The sequence below is a fragment of the Epargyreus clarus genome, unplaced genomic scaffold (genome assembly GCF_041222505.1).
Source record: "Epargyreus clarus isolate Ecla_fem2 unplaced genomic scaffold, WU_Ecla_fem_2.2 ptg000019l, whole genome shotgun sequence".
Classification (NCBI taxonomy): Eukaryota; Metazoa; Arthropoda; class Insecta; order Lepidoptera; family Hesperiidae; genus Epargyreus; species Epargyreus clarus.
This window is the reverse complement of record NW_027332227.1, coordinates 2,643,750-2,657,447: the sequence shown is the minus strand read 5'-3', so window position 1 is coordinate 2,657,447 and position 13,698 is coordinate 2,643,750. Positions and strand designations below refer to the sequence as shown.

At 34.4% G+C, this 13,698-nt stretch overlaps 1 protein-coding gene across 1 annotated transcript in view; it reads left to right on the top strand.

The window, feature by feature from the left end:
• The window catches only part of tok (tolloid-like protein 1 tolkin), a 111,865-nt gene that overhangs the window by 86,775 nt on the left and 11,392 nt on the right, over positions 1-13,698 (top strand). The window contains exons 8-14 of the mRNA XM_073083377.1: positions 2,374-2,604; positions 3,061-3,201; positions 10,189-10,392; positions 11,190-11,302; positions 11,514-11,662; positions 12,069-12,274; positions 12,710-12,885. Of these exons, the coding sequence (XP_072939478.1) occupies positions 2,374-2,604; positions 3,061-3,201; positions 10,189-10,392; positions 11,190-11,302; positions 11,514-11,662; positions 12,069-12,274; positions 12,710-12,885 (1,220 nt within the window). The remainder of the gene's footprint in view (positions 1-2,373; positions 2,605-3,060; positions 3,202-10,188; positions 10,393-11,189; positions 11,303-11,513; positions 11,663-12,068; positions 12,275-12,709; positions 12,886-13,698) is intronic.

Sequence of the window (13,698 nt, the reverse complement as noted above, 5' to 3'; positions counted from 1 at the left end):
TCACATCGTTTAAAATCAATAGGAATGATTCATAAACAAGGAAATTCGGTTCCGTACGAATTAAAGCCAAGAGATATTGAACGCCGATTATGCTTAAGTGAAATACTGCAAGCTAGACATAAAAAAAGGTTTTTTTACATCGTATCGTAACTGGTGATGAGAAATGGATACATTATGATAATCCAAAAAGAAAAATATCATAGGGATTACCTGGCCACACGTCAACATCAACACCAAAACCCAATATTCACGGAAAAAAACTCATGCTGTGTATTTGGTGGAATCAGCTGGGTGTAGTGTATTATGAGTTGCTTAATCCGAGCGAAACAATTACTGGAGCTCTCTATCGTACACAATTGATGAGATTGAGCCGAGTTCTGAAGGAAAAACGCCCTCAATAGTATTCTAGACACGACAAAATTATTCTCCTACATGACAAGGCGCGTCCACATGTAGCGGTTCCCGTGAAAAAGTATTTGTAACACTTGATTGGGAAATGTTACCGCACCCGCCGTATTCACCAGACATTGCACCGTCCGACTATCACCTGTTCCGGTCCATGGCTCATGTCCCGTCGGAGCAGCGGTTCACAACATATGAAGATACCAAAAATTGGGTTGATTCGTGGATAGCCTCAAAAGATAAGGAGCTCTTCAGACGTGGGATCCGAATGTTGCCTGAGAGATGGGAAAAAGTAGTTGCAAGTGATGGACAATTTAAACTGGAATATTTAAACTTTGAATAAATTTAAACTACCGTTCTGTTATAATAAATATTTAATTTTTGATGAAAAACGGCGGAAACTTATTTGTAGTCCTAATAGTTCTGCAATTCGTTCTAAATCTGCAGAGATAAAAGCTCAGCACCCTTTATCATGTCCGCCCATTAAACCGCCCAAACGGTGCATATCTTTGCTCAATAGTTTCCGTACTTTGAAAATTTATAGCGTTAGAATTTTGCTAATCTTTGGAAGATGAATGTAGCTATGAAAAGAAGTAGAGAAGAGTAGGAGAGGAGTTATTGCTAATGATTGATCAGAAATATGAATAGTGATGATATGATGACTGCGTGAAATTCTCCTATATAAAGGAAAGTAATAACGAATCTTATAAACCCACCACTGCTAAGAACTGGTAGATAAATGGATGAAGGGATGTATGGACGGATGCATAGACGGACGTATAAATTGACTCACGGTCGGCCAGATAGATAAAGTGGAAGGAGTTTCTTGCGCCACTTCTTTTTCGTAAGGAAAACTTTTGACGCGGTAGGACATTTAATTAACGTTGAATAAATATTTTTGATTATTTAATTGACTAGGCATTATGTCTGCTTGTTAAAAAATCTACAAATCGTGTATTCAATACATACTATGATTTCATCAAACTAGTAAATAGCCCTACACACAAAAGAGATAAAAAGATTTCCAAACATAAAATATTTATTCATAATTCTATAAAATATACCTACAAAAATAATACTGTGTAACATTGATAATGTTTTGTTTAACAATTTGTATCTAATATAGCAAGGGCAAGAAAGTAAAACTAAACACAAACATAATATTTATAATTATTTGCAAAATTAAAACACAATTTATATTTTAAAAAAAGAATTTCATACAAATAAATACTATTAATAAGTTCTAAATTTAATACTGTTTGCATAGACTCGAGTTTCGCTATCAATTAAAGTCTTATGCAACTTGAAAGCGTGGATTAGATACTCAAAAGTTTGAAATTAATTTTCCGCTGGTTCTCCAGATCAGGTGGGCGGGATGCGAGGAATTTAATACTGTCTATTTGTTTTTGCTAGTTTCAACGTGTGTGCTAAATTATTTACATTCGTCTATTTCATACTTGAATATTTTAAGAATATCTGTAGGTATAATATCTCTTTTGCCTGTCGTCTGTCTTGCATAGCGTTATTCGTATTGTATTTTTGGTAGTCTTTGATGCTGACATCGTCACAGGCTATGCCGAAAATACACTTGTTAAGTCATTTTACGGTAGATTTGAGGTTATTGTTAGGACAAGTCTTATTGCCAATTCAATGGGAATTCATTTTAACATTGTTATTTTCTACGATACCTGTTTTATTTAAAACTTATTTCTTTAACCTATAAATTTGTACGTACGAATTAATAAATCAATATGCATTTTCCTACTCCAATGTCCTACTGCTGAGCATGGATCTCTTCCAAATTTAAGGGGATCTGCATGCATCAGCACATAGCCCCAATTCAGATTACTTCTTTAAAGTGTATAAAATACTATAGCCACCTTATTATAACTGTAGATATAAGCTGTCAAAATTTAATAACACTTAAAACAGAGAAACACCATAATTTAATTCCCTTAATTTTGTTTCCAGGACAAGAATACAACTTCAACAAGCTAACAGACGAAGAAGTGAACTCGCTGGGGCAGACCTATGACTACGACTCAATAATGCACTACGCCAGGAACACGTTTAGCAAGGGGACCTATTTGGACACGATCCTTCCTCTAGAAGTGCACGGGAAGAAAAGACCGGAGATCGGGCAGAGAGTGAGGCTCAGCTCGAGCGATATAGCTCAGACGAACTTACTTTACAAGTGTGCAAGTAAGTATGCTATATTGTAATACATACTTTCCCATTGTATGAAATAATTGTTTATTAAAATTTATAGAAATCCTTCTTAAGTTAAAGATACTTTTAGGTAATACTTACTTAGATTTTAGCCCAGTTTTATAAATCATGATTAGATTAGATTTCACCTGAAACATATGTAAGGCAGCCGACATGAACATTGGACACCCTCTCCCCGAAACAAGAGCTGTTTCAGGTTAAAAACATGTGTGGAGGTGATTCCTCCCGTCAAGTCTACTAGTTTTGCCATTTTGTAAAGGTTTGGCTTACCACATCCTCTAAACCAAATCCCTCCAACATCCAACCAAGAATATTGCAATTCTTCACTGCCTTCATAAACAACTGTTAGACTTGATACCTTCCCTTAGCGGTCATTGTTTTTGTGAAGTTTTCCTGATTTCTCCCACCTAATGTATCACTAATCACCAGAGTGCGGCAAGACATTCCTGGGCAACTCGGGCTGGTTCAACTCGCCGGGCTGGGGCACGGAGACGCCGCCCGCCGCGCCCGAGCGCTGCGAGTGGAGGATCGTTGCTACGCACGGGGAACGCGTCGTGCTCAATATTACTGGTGAGTTTACTTTAAACAATTGGCCAATTGGAATTCGAACTCACACAAGGATTCCGTCGAACAATTTATTTTAATTTTGCTTATTTTTAGTATTTTTTTATTATTGCACCCTTTGAAGCAAATACATTGTGTAAATTTTAAAGTCTACCTTTCACGGTTCAATAGATAAAGCGAATTAGTTGCTTGTATGTACGAGTATATACCCCTACTTATTGTTAACTTTTTTATTTTTAGTATATTTATTATTTGTTATTATAGCAGCCACCGTTATACATACTTTGTAAAAATCTCAAGTTACGGTTCAGGTGATAGAACCCTATGCCAGACGGAGAAACAGCGGAGGCTTAGTCCGAACACAAAGAATTATACAAAAATACAAAATCTGTGGAAGCAATAAAAACCATAAAGATAACATTTTTGTTTCGAAGAAGATTCCGAGATTAACATTTTTGTTATCTAGGTGTAACGCCCGTTAGTAATAATCGCAATGTATCAAATTAGTGCCTTTGATCTTTGGTAATCAAAACTTAGATAGATTGATGAATAGTTGTGGGAGTAAATGCTTATGTTTTTGTATTTTTGCAGTATCTAATAACTTATAATGTGGGTGTCATTTTCTCTCTCGTAATTGGGTTATATCTCAATTTATTTCAAGCCTCAATAATCTCTACCTACATTCTTCAATAACTAACATTTTCATAATACGTGTATAAACATTTCTCGAAATCACAAACAAGTGATGCCGTATTTGGGTCTATTCAGAAGCCCTTCCATTTGGGGACTACTTTTGTTCAAATCGGGCAGATCGGCCGAAAAGGGCATCGTCATATACAGCTAAGTGTTTGCCGCGGGCGATAAGGGTCAACCCAATTTTGTGCAAAAGGGCACTCCAAACTCTCGATTTCGCAGAATAATGATTTGCTGATGTGGTCAAAAACGTCTCTCGAAGGGCACGGGTACCCAATCTTCACATTAATAAGCCTTTCAAGAGTACAATTCTTGCATATTTTGAAGGCTACCTTTTCCTTATTTTGAAGGCTAGTATCCATATCTATATATGGTACGTATATCTGTCTACGTATGAATATGTTTTACGACACGACAAAAACGAAAAATTAAGCCAAAATTAAGAATTGAGAATTTCTAGAAGGCACAAATTGTCAAATGTCGATCTTTAGTAAGCAAAAAAATTGGATTAATTTTATCAATAAAGGGCGTTGCCTAAAATGTTTTAACTTAGTCCTCAGGGATAGAAACGCAATCTTAGCGAAATAAGTTAGTATTTGTGGCCACTACAGTTTTACCACAATTATTTATATGAAATCTTTATGAAAACCTTAGATGAGTAGAGTACATAGATCGATCTCTCCTCACAAGAAAGCGTAACCAGTTTTGAGAATTGAAATTGTTGCGTAAATAAAGTTTTGTCACGTCTCCGTTCTCAAATGTCCCTAAAATGTTTCAAATACTTATTTATTTATTACGTAAGTTACGTAGTATTGGTTATTTCTACGTAAATTTTCTCTAAAAATGTTTTTTATTTGTCAAGAATTCAACAAATAAATGATAAAATCATCCTTTTGTGGCTTCATTCAATTTCAAGGCGGTGAAGTATCTTTCCATTGTACTCATCAAAGATGAAAATCATCATCTTGTACAAATTTAGTGACCTGCATATATAAAGCCGCATGCACAGCTAGTCTAGAAAATACAAGGCTTCTAGTAGTAATAAAATACATACGCAAAACTTGAAATATTCTTCCATTTATTTTCCAAATTACGAGACTTGTTTTGAAAGTTGATTAACTTAAATTTCATTAACATTGAAAATTTTGATTCAAAATAATATAATGTCTTATTTAAACTTCGAATTAAGATTGTCATGCCAAATGGCGCTCCTTTGTCTCTAAAAGGGTAGATTACTCATTATCAATGTCATTTTAAGTAGGTCCTTTACGTTTTAAATTAACGTTATAATATGAACACATTTATTCTGTTTAATGATAATGATATTCAGTCTATATTTATTTCTAAGCAACTCATGTGTTACTGTGACACAGATAAATTAAAAATTAAAAATAAGTAAATTATTTAACCAGCTCATTGATAAGAAGCTTTCATCCCCTACTAAGCTCTTAAAGAGGAGAGAGGGATTTTATTATTTAATTAGTGCTCATCTGCATAAAAAAATGGGCAAAATTACAAAATTCTAGGTGCAATGGTTTCAGCGTTTTCAGCGTCTCAGACAGTTTAATTTTTTTAACAGACAGTAGAAATCTTAAAATAGAGTGCCTAAAACGACTTACTTAAATTTGATCTTGGATTGAATCTCAAACACATTTCAGTTTAGAAATTATGTCCATTGAAAATATTGGAGACTTCTCTATAATCATCTTAAAAGCGTAGGAATATAAATCTGAACTTTGTCGGCGCTATGAACTCTGGCATTAACCCCACTTCTGAAAAAGACTCGAACCAACTATAGCGATAAAAGTACATAACAAAACCGTAGTAGTAAACTTACTTCAGATTTTTTTTTGCGAGAGCATGCAGTCCATCTGATCGTAAGTGGCTACTGTCGCCCATAAACATCTGTCATTAACTCCAGATAGGATAATATTCCTACCTGAGATCGGCCACAGATCGCCAGTACCCTTGAGGAATAAGCTGGAACGTCTCGGAAAAGTATGTCTCACTTACCACGCCCTTCAAACCGGAACACAGCAGCGCTTAATACTGTTGTTATTAGGCAGAAATAGGTGTGGCGGTGGCGCCGCCGGAGTCGAACCACAAGGGGTTCAATATTTACACATGGATTTATACATGGTACCTTCAATATTTATTACATGGATTATATGTACATTATTACATGGATTTGAATGTCTTTATTTGAGTCTAGTTACATTCAACGTGTTTATTCTACGATCAATTTGCTCGTAACTTTAGAGTGGGTTGAGGACTGTGCTGTCATAACAATCTATTGTTTAGTGGCGTGCGGTCGGACAAGGGCCATCTAATTCAATTATCTACCTCCAACTGTGACAAATGGGTGTCTGGACAACCGTTTACAATTGGGATAAGCGGGAACAATTTAACGTCCAACTATATCGTCTTACAAATGGATTGTTTTATATACCTATTTAGTGATGTTTTTCTTTTTTGTTTGTAGATGTGATGAGGAAAATGAGCACGAAATTTGATCTAAAGTTATATCTTTTTTCACGTAAAATAATAGGTATTATTATAGTAAGCTGTGAGACGGAGATCTAATTTCGCTCTATGTCAAAATTAGATAAGGTATATTAATTTTCATTTATTGGTAAGGTTCATAAATGTTTTGTTATACCACGCTTACACTTATATACATTATTTACTCTTATTATGGAATTTTCCTGAAATTCTAAATGTAAGGATGTAACTACAGAAAACTTGTATCTAATATGTATCTCTCTTGTATACAGGGTAATTTTTTTAAATAGGCCTTCAGGGCCAAATCCATATTTATTGATAATCGATAAACAAAAAAAAATCAAATCAACATAGATAGTGATAGAAATGTATAGTTTATTTCCTTGGGTCCCTTATAAATACGGAACCCATCCATTGTTTATATCTAATTGCACATGTATTTAATCCAGTGGCACCGCAGCGCTAATGGATTCCCACCGTTTCCACTGAATTAATGAATTTATCACCCGCTTTTATGCGGTCTGGGCCAGACGGTCTCGTGGACATAAATCTCTGGATTTCTGCTATTTGCCACCTATTGCAATTGTATCGATATACCTTGTACAATTAGTTAAGAAATCTTTATTTTTCTTATGTGTGGGTGTGTCACTGAACTCCTCCTAAAGGACTGGACTGATTTTGATGAAATTTGTTGTGTGTGTTCAAGGGGACTTGAGAATGGTTTAGATTCACAATTTAGTCCGTGGGAAAAGGTTTTAATTAATTTTTGATTCGTGAGTAGTTATAGAATCGGAAACTATGCATTTGATCAAGTGATGATCTTTAGCAAAGTTGTTGTCCAAGAGCCCACGAGAGTTTGGGAGTTGGTAAGACCAATTTTCGACAATTGTCATATTATTTCTTTAAAACCACCACTAGTATAATTATATTAATATACTTAACTATATAACCAAAAAACAGTCTGGGTGGTAAGGTCGATACCTTATAGAAATATTAGATAGCTACGTTGACTAAAATATTGTCCCAAATACGTAATCTTAGAACATAGAAAAATAATTATTAAAATCAAGACACTTTACTCAAAATTCAAAGTTTATCGATAACAAAGACCAGATCATCCCTTTTATACTCCTAATATTAATATTGATTATTCTACCTTTTTAATGATCATTGATTTGATTCCATAGAACAAGCAAGATACGAGTACGTTCGTATCGTTACGAATTCGCCATAATCCTGCAAATAATAGCCAAAAAGTCATCTATTGGTTTTACCTATTATTTACACAAAGGACCCTTATACAAATACTAATGGATTCACAGTATTCACTGAATAAGTGAATTTATCTTGGCTTTTATGTGGTCCGGAACCGACAGGGTTGTTATAAATCTTCGGGTTTTACACTAATACTACATTTGAGTCTGGTCTCTACATAAATGGGTTTTATCAGCGATACGATATAAGTATCGATATTGTTGTATAAAAAGTGGTAATGTACGGATTTCTTTTTTTTTTACATCTTTGACAATAATCTAACTTTCTTCTTTATAAGGCTTAAGTATTTAAGGTATTAAGGTTTTTTTTATATATTATAGTGCAAACGAACATGCAGTCCACTTAAGTAGCTACTGCCGTCAATAAACATCTGTAATCAATTACAGATAAGATCATATTCCTACCGGAGGTTGCCCACGAATGCGTTGCTACCCCTGATGAGTAAGTTGGAGGATTTTTTATTTTGTTTTCCGTATTAGAAATTATATAATCCGGCCACTGTCAAACTTAATTGACTGGGAAATCGTGTCTCTGAATGTAAGAAGCCAATTCGTACTATTTCATTATAAGTGTGTGCTTCTAAATCCTTGCATGTATCGGCTCAAACGAAACCTAAAATAGTGTACCAATCCCTCAATTTATTAACCTTACCTTAACGTTACCTTATGCCTTATGCCAAGCGGTCCTTGACTAATGTTACCGGAAATTTATTCCACTTTTATATGCCGGACTAGCCTATTAATCTACACCTACGCCATTAATCTCAGACCTTTCAGTACCAAATAATACGGATCTAAATCCCATCATCAAACTTAGGAATTTTGAGCTACATATGTCAGATTTAAGCATCAAATTAATTATAACAGAATTCATCCACCCATCAATCAGCACGTTTGTTTTAATTAATAAACAGCGCACCACCCGTTAAACGTCATGAATTCAATTAGTCCAGAATCCTACTAATTGGTTCCGAAATCCTGATTCAATTAAAATAGAATCATTAATTGTATTAAGCGTTGCTAAGTACAAGTTATATTCACATAAATATGTACTTAACTCGTTTAATGGATGTATTCCAGCAAAGGTGTTTTATACCATAGATAAAAGATACTTCCCTGAAAAATGGAAGCTTATTCATGCAGTTTTAATTAAATTTATCTCCTTGCTACACTTTAAACCGGAGCACAGCAGCGCTTACCTGTGTTTTTATTAGGCGAAAACTGATATGGCAGTAGTGCCAATTCTTTCTAGTATTTTTTCCTAGCACATAATATCATGCTTTATTTTTCCGGCATTATTTAGGGCAAAGTAATCCTACAAAATAACAATGTCATTCCGTTAAATCTACAAGACAGTGATTTTATTTTCCACGAAGAAACAAATTAAAATGAATTATTTGTCTTTATATTTATACAGGTTCTCTATTTTACTTTGCAATAATCACTCTCATAAATTGTTCTGAACAGTCCACGTTTAATTAGTTGTGACGTTTCTTATTAGCATTTTGTTAAGAAGCTTTGTAAATGACTTCAGTCTCGAGGGTTTCAGGCTTGTCTATATTTCCTTACTGATTGTTTGTTATTACAGTTATAACACTTTATAACTCGTAGGTTTGTTTTATACTAATTTATTGTTGTAATTAATCGTAAAGTTAAGCGCCATCTGCCAATAGATAGATCAAAAAGTAAAACATTTTGAAGATTTGAACATAAACAGAGGCAAGCAGTTTTATATTGATCTAAATTTAAGTCCCTAAATAAACGTAGGTATGCTTATTGTAAAAATCTAAACAAGTTAAATAAAAGAATAAAATAAATAGTAGGTCAGCAAAACAGATGACTTTACGCCCCACTTCGTGGTATTAGTGGCTTACACTGAGTCTCTATTCTGACCAACCGCCCATTTTAGCCTGACCCTTCACACCACATAGAATTAGCATTTCACTACCAACGAATTAAATCGCAGGGTCCGGATAGAGGTCAAATTAAAATAGTGGTCATAGGAAGGGTAGTAAATATTCGCCAGTCACTATAAGTTTAGTTTACGATTGCGGTCGCGCTGAGGTTCACAGCTATCAATCTAGAATAGGTTTGCGAATAAAATAGGGAAGTTGTGGGAAACAGTCCCAAGGGACACGGCAGAGTAATGCTTGGATGGTGAAAAATATTTGACTGGGGAGAGATTTAAACGATTTTACTGAACTGAAGTAATGTGCAATTGATGCAAATAATTAAGAAATATTTGATATGCTTGATAATAATTAACTCAACTTTGAAGCGCTAAATATAAAGATAATCCTAACTTCTTTACCTCCGCCAAAGTTTGTGAAAGTTAATATATTAAATTCTGTTACAAAAATATTATAAAAGTATATTGTACCTAACTACCTATACCAAATTCGGAATCAAACACTTCAAACAACCTATCTCATATCTCGAAAAGATTTTCTAAAAATAATCTTCATTTACACTTAAAATATCAACTGAAAACATTTTTTTTTCATTTCACACTTTTTGCTTTCAGAGATTGATATCCACAAATCAGATGGGTGTTGGTCGGAATGGGTGGAAGTTTGGGATGGGTACATGCCCAACGCCCCAGTGCTGACTCGTATCTGTGGTTCCGGGAAAGGACCTATCATGAGGTCCACTGGCTCCAGACTCACCGTAGTGTACCAGCCTGGACCTAGGTCTAAACCGCATAGAGGATTCCGCGCACACTATGAAGGTAAGTATTGTATAAGTGTTGTATAAAGTATCGATTACATGGATGTTTGATTCTATTTTAACATGATTAACTATGCCAACGTAAAGTCTAAAAGAATTCCTCTCTTTCTTTAAGAAAACGTGAGTAGTTTTAGGTAGAAAGAAAAAACAAAAATACTTGAACAATAAAATGGTGCCAAAGTATGATTGAAGGGTTCATTCAAGACCTAGGCTGTAAAGATTAAATTAGTATCTAAAACCCTATTATAATGATATTACTTACTAAGTATCATTTCAAATCAAGTTTTTATTCAAAAGGAAATGTAAAAATATTCTGTTTTAAAATAAGTAACAAGTTTAATAAAAATGGTCGTTCATTATAAATCCGTATAAAATTATTCAACTCGCTCCGTAAAACAAATTTCATACTTAATTCAATTAAATGTTCCGCTCGAATGAATCGAAGTTTGTTTCGGGATTAACGGATACTTCGTGGTGGGAATTGGATTTATCTGAACTTCTGTTGGCTTACGGTCTATTATCAAAGGTCAGTGAGTTACATAACAATACAGGTAATGTTATGAATACTTATTTGCGACAAATAAAGGAGATTTGGCGAAGACCGATTTGGATTTGGTCCTAGAATATATTTATTTACTTACACTTCGTCTATTTTATCGTTATCATTGTAATTACCGCAAATGTTATCATAATCGTCATGAATATTTCTATCATCGTCATCGTCATCATCATCGTACAAATGTTTTACTTCTAAACGTACTCCTGTATTATTTTCAATATTTTTGTTTATTTTTCCAGCGGTGTGTGGTGGTGATATCAAAGTGGACAGCAGTGGTCATCTAGAGTCTCCCAACTATCCTGATGATTATCAGCCCAACAAATTTTGCGTTTGGAAACTTTCTGTACCACAAGTAAGTGATTCAAACTATAAAGACCCATACCATCAATATAACTATATTCGAACACTTAATACTCGTAACTATTACTGCTTAGAAAGCTTTCTTTGCCAAGAAGGAGCATTGTAAGAAACTCGAGAGATCCATAATTTAATTAAACTTTTATGTATTGTAGTTCAATCTTATCAGTACATGAGTATGATCGTTTTCGATTGAACTATTTCAGGACTACCAAGTGGCTCTTCGGTTCCATTCGTTCGAAGTGGAAAACCACGACACGTGCAACTACGACAAGGTCCAGGTGCGGGATGGAGACGCGATGGACAGCCCTCTCATCGGAATGTTCTGTGGGCACAAGATACCTCCTGACATCAGGTATGTTTTCTATATATGTATACCACCCACTTCAGGATTCCCTGTGAGGTGGATGCCATGGATATACACAAATGAGTGCACAAATTCCTAAATCCAAAACAGACTTAAATTCGACATTATAGAACTCAGGATTTAATACTTAATTTATATTATTTGTAACTAGACTTAAGTTGCAATTAGACACTCAAATCTAGATCAGAATGAGAACCTAGACGCTATGTTTTTAAACTTTAAAACATAAGAAAATTTGCAATAATAGGTACAGTTTGAAATTTACATAAGATATTTTTTTCTAAAGAAATGATGGACTGCTAATCCACACAGAGGCAGCGTGGTAGATCGAGATAAACATTATATTCTGATAAGTGCTTACGATGTCTCGTAATCAAATCAAATTTGATTCCAGGTCAACATCAAACAAGCTGCTAGTGATCTTCGAGTCAGACAGTTCGGTGCAGAAAGCTGGTTTCTCCGCTACGTTCATGAAGGAGTTCGACGAATGCGCATCAATAGACCACGGCTGCAGCCATTCTTGTGTCAACACGCTGGGTGGATATGAATGTACATGTGATATTGGATATGAACTGCATTCTGATGGGAAGAAGTGCGAAAGTAAGTTCTATTAAATTTGTGTATATATAACTCTGACAATACTAATTGTTTCGTCGTTGAGAAGAAATAGCTCGTAGATGTTAAAATCCAAAATAGTATGGTGTAGGAAAACCACTTAGCCGAGACATTCCAAGTTAATTTTCAGGGACAGTTACATTAAACCCTACAACCCAACTTAGACCCTAATTCTACTTAGGGTTGATTGTACATTTTCATGATTATGAACATCAGACAAACTGCAATCTCGTTTGCTCGTTCCTCATTATTAAAAAAATATTGAAATAAATGTGGAAATGAACTATTGAAACAGAAATGAATTATATTAATGAAACAAGTTAGATGAATAAAATAAACGGAAGAAATAAAACGAAATGAATCTATTAACTCGATTTACTCGATACGCTATTATTTATATTAAAACATGTCTTGTTTCAGATGCTTGTGGAGGTGTGTTGGTAGCTCCAAACGGGACCATAACGTCCCCTTCGTTCCCGGACCTGTATCCTCCGTCCAAGAACTGTCTGTGGGAGATAGTGGCGCCCCCACAACACAGGATCACGCTCAACTTCACACATTTTGATTTGGAGGGTAGCAACAACATGTATCATCAGGTAAGACAAATGTTGAAGATGATCTAGTTAAAGCTTGAACATTTAGCCAAATACAATATTAATATTTTTTAACATTTTGATTTTAATCTTGTTTCATTGTTTTTCGCGTTTGTTGTTAACATCTACCATTATAGGTATTCGTTTTGTTTATTTTTTCTTGTCTACTATTTTATTACATGATTATTCCGTCCATCGACACTTAAATTCGTCTAATACAAAGTATTAGAAAAAAGTAAAAAGTAAAAAACTTTTTATCGAAATCCTCATTCAGCTGAACTATATTAACTAAGGCATTAACGAATTAAATTTTTAGCAACGGGTAAAATTAAAAGAACTTCATGGAACTTAGACACATAAATATCATAAATTGCATTTTGCCATAATTATTCCGAAAAATTAAAACATTTATATTATCATATCGCCTACATACGTGTGATGGGAAGTCGAGTCACTATGATCTCATAGTTGTACGTCATCCCATTAATCCACTTACGGCCAAGGTCTGATTTAGCTGTAATAGGGCTAAATCATACCACTCCTGTTACGATTACGTAGTTGCATTATTTAAATGTAATTTTGGATTCTAGAATAATTTTTGGTATCAACTTTTTTATTATAATTTTTTACCCCCACTGCGGAGAGTAATGTTCTTAGAGGATATTATGTAGAAAGTCTCATTTTGTAGCAAGCACTCCTTGATGGATTTAAACATACGAGCATATGAGGTTTTGTTGGATTCGTCTAAATTGCGGGAGATACTTTGGATATAATTTTAAATAATCGGGGTTTTACTTTTTAGTCTTTTTACATTAC